At 35.4% G+C, this 18,871-nt stretch overlaps 1 protein-coding gene across 3 annotated transcripts; it reads right to left on the bottom strand.

Annotated features, from left to right (window-relative positions):
- Nucleotides 1-5,098: 5,098 nt before the first annotated feature.
- On the bottom strand, nt 5,099-17,368 carry LOC122299448 (type IV inositol polyphosphate 5-phosphatase 3-like). Of its 3 annotated transcripts, none has more exons than XM_043109743.1 (11): nt 17,195-17,368; nt 16,928-17,045; nt 16,432-16,491; nt 15,574-15,646; nt 15,353-15,457; nt 14,273-15,128; nt 13,759-13,979; nt 13,407-13,515; nt 12,918-13,060; nt 5,610-5,844; nt 5,099-5,473 (listed from the first exon to the last, which is right to left on the bottom strand). In XM_043109743.1, exons 1-11 carry the CDS (start codon nt 17,222-17,224, stop codon nt 5,450-5,452), a joined length of 1,974 nt encoding a protein of 657 aa, XP_042965677.1. In that variant the 5' UTR covers nt 17,225-17,368; the 3' UTR covers nt 5,099-5,449. The 3 variants fall into 3 exon arrangements, with proteins under 3 accessions (XP_042965677.1, XP_042965678.1, XP_042965680.1); XM_043109744.1 differs by having other exon boundaries at nt 13,759-13,943; nt 17,195-17,363; XM_043109746.1 differs by having other exon boundaries at nt 16,928-17,095; nt 17,195-17,341.
- Nucleotides 17,369-18,871: the final 1,503 nt, after the last annotated feature.

Below are 18,871 nucleotides of genomic sequence, written 5' to 3'. Positions count from 1 at the left end.
TTATTTATTTTATGTGTATTTTTTTATTTACTTATTTTTTTAAAGAGATTGTATGATATTTACACATTTTACGACTGTAAATATTATTTCTATTAAAATAAGGAGACTGACAATAAAAAATGATTAGAGATAAAAAAGGCTGGTTTCAATAAATAAGAAAATATATATATATATATATATATTTTTTTTTGGGAGGGGGGATTCAACCAGATTTAATTTGTTGACATTGATTATAAGAAGAAGTTTACTTTGTTTTGGATATTTTTCAAATTGCTAATCAACCCAAGAAGAAAATTATTAGAGCCACTATATATATAATATGGTAGCTAGCAACAAATTACCAATCCCTATCAACTTTATGGTAGCCTATAAGCAACAAAAAATGGGTAAATTACCTAAGAAGATGAAATATTGGCATTTATTACATGTCAACTTAACTTTGTCACATTAAATTACTCCCTAACCTTAACGAAAGAGAAGTCCCTTTCCATCCATTTTTAAATCTTGTATATATGCTCGAGTTTGAGAGTTTTAAGTAGAAAAAATCGACAGTAGATCAATTGAGTCTTAGGCCTGGTTTGATTATAAGAATATCTTATCTGTACCGCATACTAATTTTTCTTATCTAAACATATTATATTATATTTCTAAATTTTAAAAACGTTCACTTAAATAAAGTAATAAACAGTATTAAACAGTGAAAATTGACAATGAACAATACACAACTGACATTAATAGTGCGTAAACAGTATATAATTTGGCTCTTTATAAAAAAATAGTGAGACTCACACATTTTTTAAATCTCAAAAATTAAAAACTATCTCCTATTATCTCACTATCCAAACATATAGTCTTTTTATAAACTATTTTATCTCGTCTAAACTGTATATCCAAATGAAATCTTAGTCAGATTATCTTAAAAATTGACAAGGATATCAATAAATATTATAGAGTGATCTACGTTGTGTGTCTTACTTCTCTCGCAGTGAAACCTTCAAATTCTTATCTAAACCTTGATCGGATGAAGATGAACCACATAGCGGTGAGCATAATTTCCAAACAACCCACATTAAATATTGGCTTAAATGGAAATGGAGTGGAAGAATTTTCCACATACCAAATTATAAAATGCAACACACGATCCATTAATATCCCATGCAAGAATTAAAGGATCGAATTCAATTATAGATCATTGGAAATCCACACTGTTATAAGGTCTGTAGTTTTAAATCTCAATTAGTATTATTCGTCACTACAAAAAAATTAAATTTTTATGATTAATTTATTACAATAAAAAAATTATTCACAACTAATTTATTTTTCTTATAGTGCATGTGAGAACTGTCATTCACATTATAAGACTTTTTGCTAAAGAATATTATAAGTAATGTTGGATACAGTGATACTTGTATACTCTTTTTTTTTAAAATTAGGTCTATTAATAAAAAATTAAAATTTTTTTAATGTGAGTCTTGTATTTACTCATTTTTAAAAAAAGAGTATATGAAACTTACGTACTCTATAATTATAAATATTATTTTTTTATATTTAAAACTTTTTCTCTTCTAATAGTCATTTTTAATGATAATTTTTTAAAAACTCATCTAATCATATATACATATTAAAAAAGGATATCCTCTCATTGTCCCTCAAATTAAAGATCATATATGTTTTTAAAAAATTAATAATAATTGAGGCTATCAAATAGTTTCAACTCTAAAATCGTAATAGATTTAAGAAAATTAAATTAAAAAATTTCCATAATTTTATATAAACTATTATGTTTATTTTATAATAAAAATAATTTTTCAGATTAACATAATCAAAATACGTAATATTATAAATTTATTTTTATAAAAATATTCTATAACTAAACATTTCTATTATCAATCACTCTCGCGTTTCAATCACACAAAATACTAAAAACAAAAAAGGACGACATGAGAAGCAGGAAGAAAGATTGAGCATGATCACTACTGTCAGAATTAATTGCCTGCATGTGTCCAAATCCAAAGTAGACATGTGCAGTTTTAACTTTTATAGTGCAAGAAATGGACCACGCGTTTCTAAAAGACGACACTGCAGGTAATATCATGCCGCGCTCGAGGTATGCTGGTGCGATGCATGCATGCATGTTTCCAGTCATCTTCTTTGATTCTTCCTGTTAATTTCTTCCAATTAATTTGTACGTACAGGTCTATTTTGTACTGTGAAATATGATATATTTTAATTATTATTTTATATTTTTACTGTCAATACATGAAATGATTAAATAAATAAATAATATTCATTTTACTAATTAAAATAGAGAAGAGAATCTGAGCTAAAAACTCAACCCTAGCTAGCTGATATTCATTCTTTAAGTAATTAGGGTCTGCATGCATATCCAGCTAATTGCAGGAAAGCTACTCTTCCTCTTTATCTAAAGTACTCTTAAGGTGCAAAGGAATCGAAAACATCTTTCTGGGAAAGTGATCACCAAGCTGATATCAATATTAATATTGATGATTCATAAAGATATATATATATATATATATATAAAGGTTTATGACCCCTTTTTTTTTCTCGATATATCTACGTCTTGATGCATATATATATATATATATATATATATATCTATCTATCTTTATCCTCAAAACAACTCTCTCTCTTTATCCTCGATCGCAAGCTTTTCATGGATAGGTCTGTTTCATGATCCCATATATATATATATATGTTGCATTTGATGTTCTTAGCTGATGATCTATATATTATATATTAGTAGGGTTGGGGCTGGCCTGGCCTGTCTCTCAATTGATTTTAGCCTAGTTATATTGTGGAAAGCTGCAGGCCCGCAGTGTACTAATTCACGCATGCATGCATTGCTCTTGGTGGTCCACTATGCTAATCTGTACGTACTTGAGAAGAGTTATAGGGCACACTCTGGATATTGTTGTTTCGCTTTCGAAATCTATATATTCTAAGCCATTTATATGTATAACAGTACTCCTCGTTATTCCAATATTTTCAATCATATAGACCAAACATTAAGTACGTCAATGACCTGGATGCAACAACATTTGTCAACATCCTCGATCAATCGCGTCATTATATTTTTATATTAATTCCTTTGAAATTAATAAGCTGCCTACGTCAAGTCCATAGTACTACATGACTGGATTTCTGACACGTATTAATATATATATATATTAATGTCACTAGCAAAGTCAAAGTGCAATTAACGTGGCATGAATATATTATGGACAGTACTGTACATGATATTTAATTAAGAAAAACTACCAGCCGGTCGGTTTTGAAATACATTTTTATAGCAGATCAATAATTACGTAACACGTAGGCATTTTATAAAAATTGTTAATGGACCCGCATATACTCAATTTGCTTTGTTGATTCCGAATCAATTACGGAGTTACCCATTTCCTCTGTAGTCACCGACAAAGGATCGGGCAAGAAAGTGCCGAGTCGGATGTATTCTGAGTATTATCTGAAGGATTACTCTGACTGGCTGAAGGATCGCATCATTGATGATAGCTGCTAGTCCAAGATTAGCTCCTGCATAAAGGACTCCAAGGTTTGTAGCAAGATGGTGAGGACTGTTAATGGGGGGTGCTCCCGAAATTGCTGAGATGTTTTATGTTAGAAACCTCAACCCTCTTCAAGTATGCAAAAATTATCTTTCATTTTTACTTATTCGGTTTTCTTATCATCTTCGATCTGGGAATTATTGCTTGAAAGAATTCATTTTTTCCAATATTTTCATAAAAGAGCTTTGGATATTAAGTTCCTGTTTGATGTTTTGCTGTTTTCTTTTTTATTTTATTTTATTTTCTAGATTTTCCAGAAATTACAAGCTATTTTCCTTTATTTTTTTCTGGATTTTTCGAAACTTTCAAATACAGTTGCCGTTAATTGTTGCCAATAAAATTTGTTACAGGGAGAGAAAGGGCCGCTGGGAAGGCGTGGCTTGCCAATAAAATTATGCTTATTATTAATAATAAGCATAATTTTATTAACAATAATGTTGCCGCTGGGAGAAAAATGGCGCGGCTTGGGAGAATCAGGTTACAGAGGGATGGGGGAGAGAGGGCTTTGGATGTGTGCAGCTCGACTTTAATTTTTATAAAGTGCCCATGTGGTACGTTGTTATCGGCCTGGTGTAAAAAGGCTTTTCAAACCCGTCCGGCCTATAGCTTTTCTCTATTTAATTTTCATTACGTGACCTCACATGACTATAATATTGTAGCTTACACCTCAGAATTGCATGGTCGTTTATACAATGCTTTTGACTAGACATGCATGCAAATTAAGGATGATCATTCGTTGCAGCTAGCATGTTAATGTCGCCCCAATACATTATAATAATAATAATAATAATAATAATAATGCTGCAATATCATTAGATCATTTAAATTTGTAAAAAAAAAAAAAAAAGAGTATGCAGAAGAAACAAGAAAAAAAAAAAAAACACAGAAAACAAAGAGAGTCGAACTTTAATGGGGCACCGAAATCTGTCGATATAAAGTAATCTTGTTATAAGTAAGATATAAAGTAAAACTTTGGCATCATTCTGAAGATACAAAGTTCTGGCTTGATACTCCAGCAAAACAAACAGATACAATTGTTTACTCTCTTGCATATGACAACAAGCACATGCATATTTCCCTGCAGGATATTTAACCATCCTACTCTTGCATAAAATAGGACAGAAAGCACATAAATATGGAAAGGTGCAAATATGCATATAGATGCATTGGTCAAATCAATGGCTGCCAAGCCCGTGGGTTCAAGTCTTAAGAGCAGTCACATAGGAAAAAGATGTTGAAGGGTAGGTACTGTATCCAGATCCCCACTTCTTGGATGTCACTTATGTTCTAGATCAAAATTGGGTAATGAGAAATGACTCTTTTGTGCCACATTTTCACAAATAAACGGGTTGGGGCGGGAGTAGGGGTGGAATTTTTTATATTCATGGGATTGATTCATTTTGCGGCGGTGCAGCTGTACCCAAACACAGACATGGAAGTCTTGGAACATAAGATATACTGCATGATAGAATTTCAAAAGAATATGAAATTGGGAGGTAAATAGGACACAAATCTGAATATAGCACTATCTCATGAAAATTAATAGGCATCAACTGTGTTTTACAATATACAGTTTCTAACCAACTGGAGAGCATTCTGCTTGATAGCTGTTCTGTCCAATACACACTATTTAGTATTTACCCTAATCCCCTTGTGTGATCCTGCCTTTAGAATTAGTATGCTCTATAAGACCTATTGGAAAACACCCCTATAGCTAAGACCATGACATGCTAACTGCGACTGCAATATATAATATCAAAGACAATTTCTGAAAGAAGCCATGAGAAATATAGTAATTGTATTGGGAATTCCATAAGTTGCAGGAGCTCTCACCCAAAGCCACTTGAGGGTTATGAAATTCACCCTTAACGGTCAACATCGGGTATGTCCTACATCAAAAAGAAAAGTTTGCATTCCAAGAAAAATATGTCAACTACAATAATAGAATGGAAAAGTACACGCTTGTAACTCAAAAGTAAAAGCCAATCAGACCTGACGTAATCACACACACAGCTAAGTACTCACCTCTCCAAATCTTAAGCAGCTCATTCCAACACCAATACCCATATTTGCTATAACATCTTCACTTTCAGTCTCTGCATCAGTTAATGTAAGTGCCTTCTGTAGTTTCCTATGAGAAAACACCTCCACCTCAGCCATATAAGTGGCTGTCACAGGTCGGTGATCTGAAAGTTTAAGCTCAGTCCTACTGTAATTCAGTAGCCTCATCCCCTTACCATATGAAAGAATACGATCACACCTGGAACAAGAATGCAAGCTACTGTAACTTTTAAATAATAATGACAAAATGTATATGTATCATGTTTAGTTTTGATCAGCAGTCAAAATCTCTTTAGTAAACAAAGCACCTCTGGGATTTTCTGAGCACAAGTTCACTAGCTAGTAAAATGTATGTGAGATATACGTACAAGTTAAACGGAATCTGCTTGTTGTAATGCTAAAACAATGAAAAGAAAGATGTCCATTAGTCAATCTAGGTAATGCAAATTTAGCTTGGCAGGTACGGTGTCAAATGACACGCACGGAGGTTTCATATAATTATTTCCAAAAAACACGGAGGGGCGATTAGAGGCGATTAGGGTTTGCTAATGGCCCTAGCCGTCGGTGTGGTGCCTACCCCATCGTCAGGGACGATAGGTGTCACGGGTGCTTGGGGGCGAGATCATGAAGAGGAGAAGAGTGACTGTGTGCAGATCAGCAGCAGAAGGAGTGAAGAGGCTATAACAGATTTAACTGTCAAAGAGAGCTTTACAATTTCAGGGATTGTGAGTGCGTTTTATGGTTGTAGTCTTGCGTTTTGAGTTTTTCATGTGCTGCGTGTATAAAAGCAATGCATGGCCTGTGTAAAAGTCATCTGGAATCATTGAGCTTTAATACAAATTGGAGGTTGGGAATTCCTCGAAAATTCCTTGTCAAGATTCACGAAGGGAATCTTGCATTCAGGCCATTCTTGATTCTTGTTTCTGCAGTCTTGGTTATCTGAGTTTCTGTGTGTCTGTGTTTCTGCATTTTGGAGTTCTCTATTCAAGGGTTGCAGTAAGTTCTTGGTTATTGTAAGATCAAGAACGTTACAAGTGGTATCAGTAGTAGTCGATCCTTACAGTTAGTATCAATGGCAGAAAGCACACGTGCAGCGTTGAAGAGTCAACAAGAAGAATCTCAAAAACAACAAGAAGTGGTTCAGAAGCAATTGAATCAACATCATCAAGCAATCTCTGGAATAACTAAAAGGTTAGATCACATGTCGAATATGTTGAGTTCTTTAGTTGAATCTCTCAATGTCAATTCTTTTAGAGGAAGGAAAGTGTCTAGTGAACCAAGGAATAATGGTGACAGAACTGTTTTTCAGATAAGTGTTAGACTCGAATTTCCACATTTTAGTGGAAATGACCCTGCTGGTTGGATTTTCAAGGCCAACCAGTACTTTGATTGTTTCCAAATTCCCTTCCATCAGAAGTTGATGGTGGCATCTCACCACATGGAGGGAGAGGCATTGATGTGGTATGAAAATGCCTTAGATTCAAGCCTTTTTAATTCTTGGGAGTCATTAGTAGTGTCTTTACAAGCAAGATTTGGACCATCAGCTTTTGATGATCTAATGGAAGCTTTAACAAGGTTAAAACAGACTACATCTATTAGTTTGTATACAACTCAGTTTGAGGTATTAGCAAATAGGTTGAAGGGTTTATCCAAAAGGCACAAGATGAGTTGTTTCATTAGTGGGTTGAAGGATGAAATCAGAATTCCTGTGAAGATGTTCAATCCCTTGAATCTTGGGGCTGCCTTTGGCCTAGCTAAATTGCAAGAAGAATATGTTTTGTTTACAAGAAAGTCTTGGAGGCAAAATAGTTACTTTGCTGATAAATGGTCAATTAATAGTGAAAAGCCTGTCGAGGGGGTTAATAAAGATCTGAAGGGTTGGTTTCCTTTTAAGAAGGTCAACTCTACTCACATAGATGAAAAAAGAAAGAAAGGGCTGTGCTTCCATTGTGAAGAGAAATGGAACCCCAGTCAAGTTTGTAAAAAACCTAAGGTGTACTTTCTCCATGGTGAACATGGTGAGGATCAGGAAATGTTTGATAGTGTGGGAGAGGCTGTAGAATAGTTGCTGCCAGAATCCAAGGGATTAGTGCATAAAGTTTCTGAGGAACTGGAGGTGTCTATTCATGCAATTTCAGGTTGCATGAGCAGTAATACTATGAAGTTAGTAGGAAAAATTGGGTCATTCTCTTGTGAAATCTTGGTGGATTCAAGAAGCACTCACAACTTCCTGGATCCATTGGTAGTACAAGCTGCCAATCTGAAGGTTATTGAGGATAGGAGTTTGCAGGTGAAAGTAGCTAATGGCACTAAAATAATAAGTAGTGGGAGATGTGAAGAAATAATCAGTGTGCAAGGGACTAAGTTCAGGGTTCCTTTTCATGTATTGACCTTGGGAGGTTGTGACATTGTATTAGGTGTTCAATGGCTCAGAACTTTGGGACCTATTTAATGGGATTTTTCAAATATGTCAATGCAGTTTAAAGTGGGTGATAAAGAGTTGTTGTTGCAGGGATTATTAACTGAGAAACTGCAAGTAGAGGCAGGGGTGAATATGATGAAATCTTCTTTCATTGGACAACAAGGTTGGTTATTGCAACTTGTTGTTCAAGATAATACTGAGAAGCAACAGCTTTTATCCGCAGTGAAAGAAATTTTACAGCAGTATAAAGCTGTTTTTGAGGAACCAGTTGGGTTACCTCCACCTAGACAATTTGATCATCAAATTGTTTTAAAAGATGGCACTACCCCAATTTCTGTGAGACCTTATAGATACCCTCACTACCAAAAAATAGAAATTGAGAAAATTGTGCAAGATTTGTTGACTAATGGGGTGATTAGGCCAAGTCAAAGCCCTTTTTCTTCACCTGTCCTCCTTGTGAAAAAAACTGATGGCACATGGAAGATGTGCATGGACTACCGAGCCCTCAATAAGGAAACTGTCAAGGATAAGTTTTCAATCCCTGTGATTGATGAGCTTCTTGATGAGCTTTATGGAGCAAAATATTTTTCTAAACTTGATTTAAGATCAGGTTATCATCAAATCAGAGTGAAAGAAGAAGATATTCCCAAGACAGCTTTTAGAACTCATGAAGGCCATTATGAGTTTTTAGTAATGCATTTTGGGCTTACTAATGCACCTGCTACCTTTCAAGGACTAATGAATCATGTATTCAAGCCTTTCCTTCAAAAGTTTGTCTTAGTTTTTTTTTTATGATATCTTGGTTTACAGCCAAGATTTAAATCAACACTTGGAGCATTTGAAAACAGTTCTATCTATTTTACAGCAACATACATTGTTTGCTAAGAGGTCTAAATGTAGATTTGGAGTTATGGAGGTTGACTATTTAGGTCATATTATTTCTAGTGAGGGTGTTAAAGCAGATCCTACCAAGATTTCAGCCATGTTAGAGTGGCTTCTGCCTAAAACAGTTAAGGCTTTAAGAGAGTTTTTAAGCCTAACTGGTTATTATAGGAAGTTTATCAAAAATTATGGTTCTATAGCTGCTCCATTGACAATGTTGTTGAAAAAGAACTCTTTTACTTGGACTGAAGAAGCTGAAACAGCTTTTGTCCACCTCAAAAATGTTGTAGCTCAACCCCCAGTTTTGAAATTGTCAAATTTTTCTCAAGAGTTTTCCATTGAGTGTGATGCATCTGGAATTGGGTTAGGAGCTGTGTTAATGCAGAACAATCAACCTATTGCTTATTTTAGTAAAGCACTTAAGCGTAAGGCCTTACTCTTATCCACATATGAGAAAGAGTTCTTAACACTTGTGAGTGCAGTGGGTAAATGGAGACCATACTTACTGGGTCAGCCATTCAAGATTAAGACTGACCAGTAGACCTTAAAACACTTGTTGGAGCAGAAGATAGGTACAGAAGCTCAACATAAGTGGATCTCCAAGCTTATGGGATATGATTTTAAGGTTGAATATAAAAAAGGTAAGAACAACAAAGTAGCTGATGCACTTTCAAGGAAGATGGAAGATGATTCTGCTACTTTGGCATTAATCTCTTTTCCAACACCTATGTGGATAACAGAGTTGAAGCAAAGTTACCTAGAGTCTTCTCATGTTACTCAGTTGATGGAGGCACTACAGAAAGGAGAACAGACCTCAGGAGGATTTTCATTGCAACAAGGCCTTCTTCTAAAAAATGGCAAGATTGTGATTGTTCCTGGTTAAGCATTTCAAAAAAAAGTGTTGCAGTATATACACTACAGTCCAGAGGCTAGGCATGTGGGGTATCATAAGACTCTACAGAGGGCTAAATTTGATTTTTTTTGGCCTGACATGAGAAGGGATATAAGAAGGTTGGTGAAAGAATGCCAAGTCTGTCAAGTCAACAAATTTGAAAATACTTTACCTGCAGGGTTGCTTCAGCCCTTACCTATTCCTCAGAATCCTTGGCTGGATATAGCTATGGACTTTATTGAAGGCCTTTCTTCTTCTAAAGGCATGACAGTTATTTTTACAGTGGTAGATCGATTGACCAAGTTTGGTCATTTCTTTCCTTTGACTCATCCATATATAGCATCTAAAGTTGCAGAAATTTTTTTCTCTGGGGTTTTCAAGTTGCATGGTCTGCCTAAGACAATTGTATTAGATCGTGATGTTGTTTTTACAAGCTCATTTTTGCAGGAGCTTTTTAAGATGCAGGGCACTCTCTTAACTATGAGTTCAGCTTACCATCCTCAAACTGATGGACAAGCTGAGTGTTTGAACAAGGCTGTTGAAGCCTACTTGAGGGCATACAGTGACTCTACACCAAAGAATTGGAGTACTTGGCTTCCCTTAGCTGAATGGAATTACAACATAACTGTGCATGCCTTCATAGGCATGACTCCATTTTAGGCTTTATATGGCATGCCACACCCCAGGTTGCTGTCGTATGTAGCAGGCACTACTGCAAATGCTGCTGTTGACTAGCACTTAAAAACTAGAGAACAGTTGCTGTCATTACTGAGGGAGAATTTGATTAAAGCTCAAAATCGAATGAAATTGTATGCTGATAGGAAAAGATCAGAGAAAAACTTTGAGGTTGGAGATTGGGTGTTTTTAAAACTTCAACCTTATAGACAAAAATCAATGGCTATGAGGCATAACATGAAAATAGCCCCTCGGTTCTATGGTCCCTTTCAAGTCAGTCAAAAGATAGGTTCAGTTGCTTATAAACTGCAGTTACCATCCTCATCAAAAATCCATCCAGTGTTCCATGTATCTTGCTTAAAGAAAAAAGTAGGAGAGCACATTGTCCCTTTGTCTACACTTCCTCCTATTGATGATGAAGGGGTGATTCAACCTGAACCTGAAAAGGTTATGGAGAGGAGAATGAAGAAAGTAGGTAACCATGCTGTCACCGAAGTATTGGTGAAATGGGTAGGTGCTGATATGGAGAATAATTCTTGAGAATTATTGTACAAATTGAGATCTTTATACCCTCATTTAGTAGGCACGATTTTGTAAAGTGTCACGGGTGCCTTGGGGGCAAGGCTCTTGCAGAGGAGGAGATTGTCACGGGTGCTTGGGGGCGAGATCATGAAGAGGAGAAGAGTGACTATGTGCAGCTCAGCAGCAGGAGGAGTGAAGGGGCTGTAACAGATTTAATTGTCAAAGAGAGCTTTACGACTTGTAGTTGCACTTTAGTAATACGTTACGTTTTGTTGTATGCGCTGTTTAGTTCTTTAAGCTGTGTTAGTGATATGGTGCGTTTCAATTTCAGGGATTGTGAGTGCGTTTTATGGTTGTAGTCTTGCGTTTTGAGTTCTTCATGTGCTGCGTGTATAAAAGCAGTGCATGGCCTGTGTAAAAGTCATCTGGAATCATTGAGCTTTAATACAAATTGGAGGTTGGGAATTCCTCGAAAATTCCTTGTCAAGATTCACGAAGGGAATCTTGCATTCAGGCCATTCTTGATTCTTGTTTCTGCAGTCTTGGTTATCTGAGTTTCTGTGTGTCTGTGTTTCTGCATTTTGGAATTCTGTATTCAAGGGTTGCAGTAAGTTCTTGGTTATTGTAAGATCAAGAACGTTACAATAGGGCAGGGTATCGAGGCTGGTTTTGGTCAGTTTACAATGTAGATGGTGATTCTAAAGGCTCCTTCAGCATTGGTCCCTGTTTTTGCAGATGTTGTTGTCGCGAGACCTCAAGTTCTTCCTAAGGGGGAGATGTTTTTTCTGTTCTCTAAAAATGAAATCAAACAATCGGCATAGACTTTCAGATTTTCTATTGTTCTTAAATTCTTGCGTAGAAGGCCGTCGTTGGATCATGTGCATGGATTTATTAGGAGTCGTTGGGGGTTGCGATATGTTCCTGTTGTTGGGTAATTGCGTAATCCGCAGAATGTGCTAGTTAGGATTGCGAATGAGGAGGATTTTATCACTGTGATGGCTCGAGGAAACTCGGATTTAGCAGGGGTTCCTTATAGAATCTCTCACTGGATGTTGGAGTTTGTGGAGGAGAAGGACTCACTTTGGGTTCCGATATGCATGACACGTTCAATATTGGGGGTTCCTTACAAAATTATGAATGCAAGATAGATAAAAAGGCCTCAAGGAAAGCTCCATGAGCTTATTGAACGTGTGGATGCACCTTACACAGCCAATACAACATCACCGTATCAACATAGAGACGCAAACATCATAACAATTACCAATAACCATAGAGATAAGCAGGCAGAAAATCATAAGATGTATGTGCAGTGATCAGGCAACCTAAGAGTCCTATTAAATTCACCCACATACACATAATGCCAAACCAAACTAACCAGCATAGGAGCACTTCCAATAAATTTTTCATCCTATCATTTAAAATACATCATCAAATCTCACTTTTTCTATTTAACGTATTAACTTTTACAATATATCATATATCAACTTATCTACTTTTTTTTTCATATCATTTTAATATTATACCTTCTAATATTTTATGGGAGAAAAAGTACAAGGAGAGAACTTAATTTGAGAGAAAAAGTACAAGAAGAGATAGAAAACAAATAAAAAAATGTTTACATTTATGCACAGTCTCTTTTATATCTAGCGGCAACACTGAACATAAATGGAAAATCGAAATGAAATGCATCATCCGTTGGATATATACACTTTTAGACCACTTTCCTTTAAATTTGACATAACATAAAACTCATTCTTTGTGAGTGCTCTAAGAACTTAACCAAAACAAAAACTTATCTCTAATATGATGAAGCAAAAATATAAGCATGACATAAGCAGGTACAGTGTTCAGGCAGTTGGACTAGGCAAGTAAAGCTTACCATGCTGGTGTACGCCTCCCAGCCTTTGGGTCCTCTCCATAGTATTTCTCTGAATTGATCTCATATTTATATGTCGGCGGAAAACTTAAAGTGCCCTCAGACCATCCATCAAATGCACGACCCTTTTTAAACTCTGGTACAAGCTGTCAGAAGAAGATGGCCAAATTGGCACCCTATAACTTGATTTTTCTCCAATATTATTTGTAATAAAATGAGAACATTGCCTTGTCTTTGAAATGGAAGAAAAGCATTTAATGTCATGCTATGTCCAGAAGCAACAGTACTATAAGATAAAAAGACTACTCTATGAAAAGGAGATGGAAATCAGTCATATGCTGTAAGGTTGAACATGACACCCTATTCTTTGAATATTCGAACTAGGGTCAGCATTTCTATCCATTCTGTCTTTTATTTCATTTTTCCTGAGGTAGTAACGAGTAACAAGTGGAATGTTCTGAATAAGACTTGGTCTGAAAATTGACTACATACCTGATCTTTCTCAACCAACTTGGACCACTCCTTTTTGGAGATAAATTCTCGTGTTTTCTCGTAAGACAAGTTTATACGGTAATTGAGATCCCCCAACCAAATTATTCTTCTGCAGAAAAATAAAAATTATCACTAAAATGATAGTGAAAATTGGCTGAAATTTTATTTAAGAGTTTACACAGATTATTTTAATTATGGCTTTATGGAAATACCTGTCTTTCGATCATTATTCAACAGAAATGATGATACAAACAAATAAACTGAAAAGAAAAGAAAAGAAAATCCCTTCTCTCATGACATAAGGGGGAGAGAAAAAGGTTCAGATTTTTGCAAAAGCATGTGATATACTCACTCATGATCACCGATTGTCCTGGGAAGTCCAATATCAGAATGCGAATGAAAAGTTGTTCTCCGATGTATTTCACGCACATCAGCATTTCTTTTTAGTTCATCTCCCTCTTTTTCACCCGATGTCAGGTGAGTGCATATAAAACAAAAAAGGGTCTGATGTATGGACATGCTGACAGATATTGATCCCTGGAAGATTGAAGAACTGTCTTGAAATCTGAAAGACTACTATAGGATAAGTGAAGCGATAGATGCATTTGAAAATGGGAGACAAAATAAAAAGTTACTACTTTTATGCTGGATATCAAACCATGAAATGTAGGAAGCAAGGACCCAGAATCTCATAATCTTGTGGCACTGGCAATTTTTTTATTTTTTATTTAAAAAAAAAAAGACAACAGAAATATTTTACTCTATCAAAATTAGAGAGCACCGAGTCATGACAAGGAGATCTAGAAATAAAAATAAAAATTAAAAATAAAATAAAATGTGAAATAATGTAAGAAAAAGAACCAAACCTTGTTTCCAATGTATCCCATGACACCGACACCAACAGTAGACACCTTCAAGTTCTGAATATGTCTACGCAAGCTCCTACGGACCCATATTGTGATGAAAATCCCAACCATCTGCTTACTTACTATCCTCACATATGATGATCTTCGTTTCCTCTTCAAGAGAGATTCGAGGTCAATTTCTGCCAGCAATGCTATCTGTGAAGGCACTTCATTTGTTGTTGACTTGAAAGAACTAAATGTCCTGAAAGACTGGGTTGCTCTAAAAGATCTAATCGATCTGAAGGAGTTTGGTCTCTCTAATACACGTTGAGATAGCAAGTTTAATGGAGGCTCTGGCCAACTCAAACCAATTCTTTCACGTCCACTAAAGATTCTGGTTAATTTGCCACTATTTTGGGAAACTGATGGTTCCACATCTTCTGATTGTTCTGTCCGCAAACAATTTAATCTATCCAATCTCTTTGGAGAAGAAAATTGCCTCTGTAACTCTTCTCCTGGCAAGCCTAATTTGACACTTCCAGGACAGTCTGAAACTCCAAAACCCACACATTTGTTTTGCTCCGTGATTGGTCTATCCTTTCCCCCATCAAAATCATTGGCTTCTTCATCCAATGGATGAACTTCCTCACCTATATCACTATCACTTTCAAACCTCATCTCCTCTTCTATATCTGGGATATCATCAGATGGCTTAAACTTTGATGGAGATGGGGGGTCACTAAAAGATCTTATAGTGGTTGTCTTAGGCCGAACTCGATTCAGTGTTTCGCGGATAATGTTTTCCCATCTTGGAACTGGACGATTATCTTCAGCACCAAAGATATTCCCAGCATTTAATGGCACAATCTCCTGAAGACTGTAAACATAAAGCAGAAGTCATGCTTCTGAGAAGGACTCAAATGTATATAAGCAAATAGATTAGGAGCACAGAGAGTGGTACAGAACAAATTCATTTAAAACAGAGAGAGAGAGAGAGAGAGAGAGAGAGAGAGAGAGAGTTGTACAGAACATATTTCCAGCAGATTAGTGAAACATGTACTATATACATGAAAAATGTAAAAAAGTACTGAAAACACTCACCCAATCACATATATATCAGCTGGCTCGTTGACATGTAGCCAATCATCAATATCTAGGTCCTCAGGTGGAAGCTTCCCTGCAACATTCCAGGTCACGACGCATATTCTAAGACAAAAACAGGAACCGAATTATTAGGTGGCTTACTCAAATTGGTATAATCGTTTTTTGCACTTTCCAGAATGACTACTGCAACTTTTCACTGTTGATTAGGCGCACCGTACCTGAGTTCCTCGTTGTCTATATACTGTGCTCTAAAAGTCTCTGAGTTTCTTCTTCTTAACCTTGGAAGAGCATCTGAAGGTTAAAAGAAAAAAAAGTTCAGCTTTAACAAAAAGCAATTTATCCTAATACTAAAAAGAATAAGAAAAGAAGCCTATAACTGGAAATACACAGAACATGAGATTTGAGACTAGGCAGCATGACCAAAGTCTATACAGTGAGCCACTAACCAAAGTTGACACAGAAGGAAAAAAAACGTAGCTCTGGAGAAGAAATTTTATTGTTTTCTTCGAATCTAATGGAGTTTTGAAACCAGTTTGTAGCATAAAATGGAGTCTTTTGCCAGAGAAAGAGGACCACAACGTCCAAAAACAAGAATCATCCAGGAAAGTCCCTTCATAGTTTGAAGCATATTCCAGCTTGTTAAAATGGGATAAAGCCAATGCGTTACTTCCTAAATTCAGATAATAATTCATATATCTGTCTTCTTTTTCATATTCACTGGTAACTAATGCCAACACAAGACGCAAACGAACTATTAACGAAAACAAGCAATCTCTCTTAAACTTCTTTTTCCCAATTTTATGAAGAAATTCTAGTAAGAAGATCCATATTCAAGTTCCACAATTCTGAAATTCTAACAAAATACAATTCTGTGCAATTAAACACAGATTAATGGTGTTTATTCAAGAATGAAATGTCTTCAAGTGCAGCCACAAAGCGGCACTGCTTCCTCCATCACCAAAACAATAATTGCAACAATCTCAAGAAGAAGCGCTAGCTGAAAATTCATGAAAATCTAAAGAGGTGACGGTGCTGTGTTATAACATACAAAAACCAAACTGCGAGGGAAAAATTACCTTCAGGATCATCCCCTTTGTTGCCCCTCAATCGAGATTCTCTTCCCTGTTGACGAAATCCTGCAAACACATTTGATAGTCCGAATCAAGCCGTCAAAGAGACTACTCAAGGGGGAAAACCAAAGGACAATACTATCCGTTCTACCAAAACATTCGCCTAAAACTGAAAAAACTATGAAGTTTAGCTCTGCATAAAGACTCACTTCAAAGGGTCCTCAAAATCCATCTACACCATGAAATACACTAAAACATCAAAAATCGAATTTCCCAGAATTTCACACAAAACTAATGATTCCAAACTTCCAATGTCCCACACAGGCCCATTTCCCGGTCATAACTCAGAAACAATCAAAGCCTCATCCTCGGGCTGTCTTCAACTACTAGCACCACCACTACTGTATTCACATAAACCAACCAAATCCCAATACAGCAAGAAATAAACAAAAACAAGACTTGGAAAGAAGAGGTAGAAGATTAAAAAGGCGTGGCTTGTGACCTTCACCCTCGGAATCCGAACCGGAATCGATGTCACAGTCTTCCTCATCAGCGCTGAAATCGGAGTCCTTGTCGCTGATGTTGAGCCATTTGCGCATCAACACTCTGGGCCAGAAGAGCTGTAGGCACCACCATAACCCAAACAACAAATTTCAGCGCTACTACTTCTCTGCAAGTTTCCCATTAGTCTTGTTTACAAGAAAACCAAAGGCTTGAAACAAAAATCCCATAAAAAACGCACAGAGCAAGAAAGTAGTAACAGTGGTACCTCTGGTTGGTGCTTTGAATGTTGCTTCATGTCTCTGAAGATATAAAGACTCGTGTCAAACGGAACAAAAAAAAAAAAAAAAGACAAAGAAAGAAGCAGCAAACTGAATTAATGAAGCGTGAGAGAGAGAGAGAGAGAGAGAGAGAGAGAGAGGCAACAAATGAAGAAGAAGAAGAAGCAGAAGCAGTTGTAGCAGACACAGTAACAACCTATGACCCCAAATAACGGGAGTCGAGAAGGTTACGTGGGCTTTTCTTTTCCTTTTTTTCTTTTTTGTTTTTCATTTTTCGGTGCATTGACTTTGGAGGTTTTTTTTAATCCCTAATTTACTGATAATTGTGGATACCAATCCGTTGTTAATTATACTGCAAAAATAAAATAAAATGAAAAGAGAGAGAAATAAATGATTAAAAAATAATAATAATAGGTATAGTCGTGTATAAGTACAGTCCAATCGTTTTAAAAAAAATAATATTGATTATTAAAAAATATATTTATTTTATGTATTTTTTTTATTTATTTATTTTTTAAAAAAGATTATACGACGTTTGCATATTTCACGACTATAAATATCATTGCTATTAAAATAGGGGGACCAACAAAAAAAAATGATTAAAGATAAAAAAAAAAAAAAAAAAGACTGATTAAAAAGGCTGGTTTCAATAAATAAGAAAATATATATATATATATATATATATATATATTTTATTTTTTCTGAGGAGGATTCAACCAGATTTAATTTGTTGACATTAAATATAAGATGAAGTTTAATTTGTTTTGGATATTTTGCAAATTGCTAATCAACCCAAGACGAAAATTATTAGAGCCACTATATATATAATATGGTAGCAACAAATTACCAATCCCTATCAACGTTGTGGTAGCTTATAAGCAACAAAAAATGGGTAAATTACGTAAGAAGATGAAATATTAATGGCATTTATTTCATGTCTACCCAACTTTGTCACATTTAATTACTCCCTAACCTTAACGAAAGAGAAGTCCCATTCCATCCATTTTTAAATCTTGTATATATGCTCGAGTTTGAGAGTTTTAAGTAGAAGAGATCGACAGTACATCAATTGAGTCTTAGGCTCGGTTTGATTAACAGAATATTTTATATGTACCGTACACTAGTTTTTTCTATTCAAATATTCTATATTTTATTTTTAAATTTTAAAAATGTCCACTTAAATAAAGTAATAAATGGTAATAAATAGTAAAAATTGACAGTAAACAGTGCACAATTCAACTCTTTTAAAATAGTGAGACCCATACTTTTTTTAAATTTTTTTTATAAATTATTTCATTTTACCTCATCTCATCTGAACTGTACATTCAAACGAAACCTTAGGCACGTTATCTTAAAAACTTACATGGATATCAATAAATGTTATAGAGTGATCTACTATATGTGTTTACCTTTCTCTCTCTCTCTCAGTGAAACCTTCAAATTCTTATATGAACCTTGATTGAATATATGGTTCATCCTCATAGCGGTGAGCATAATTTCCAAACAACTCACATTAAATATTGGCTTAAATGGAAATGGAGTGGAAGAATTTTCCAAGGGGTCATACTAAATTATAAAATGCAACACGCAAAATTAAGTACGATCCAATATCCCATGCAAGAATTAACGGATCGAATTCAATTATAGATCATTTCAAATCCATA

Source organism: Carya illinoinensis, chromosome 16 (genome assembly GCF_018687715.1).
Source record: "Carya illinoinensis cultivar Pawnee chromosome 16, C.illinoinensisPawnee_v1, whole genome shotgun sequence".
Taxonomy (NCBI): domain Eukaryota; kingdom Viridiplantae; phylum Streptophyta; class Magnoliopsida; order Fagales; family Juglandaceae; genus Carya; species Carya illinoinensis.
This window is presented reverse-complemented; position numbering and strand designations above follow the sequence as displayed.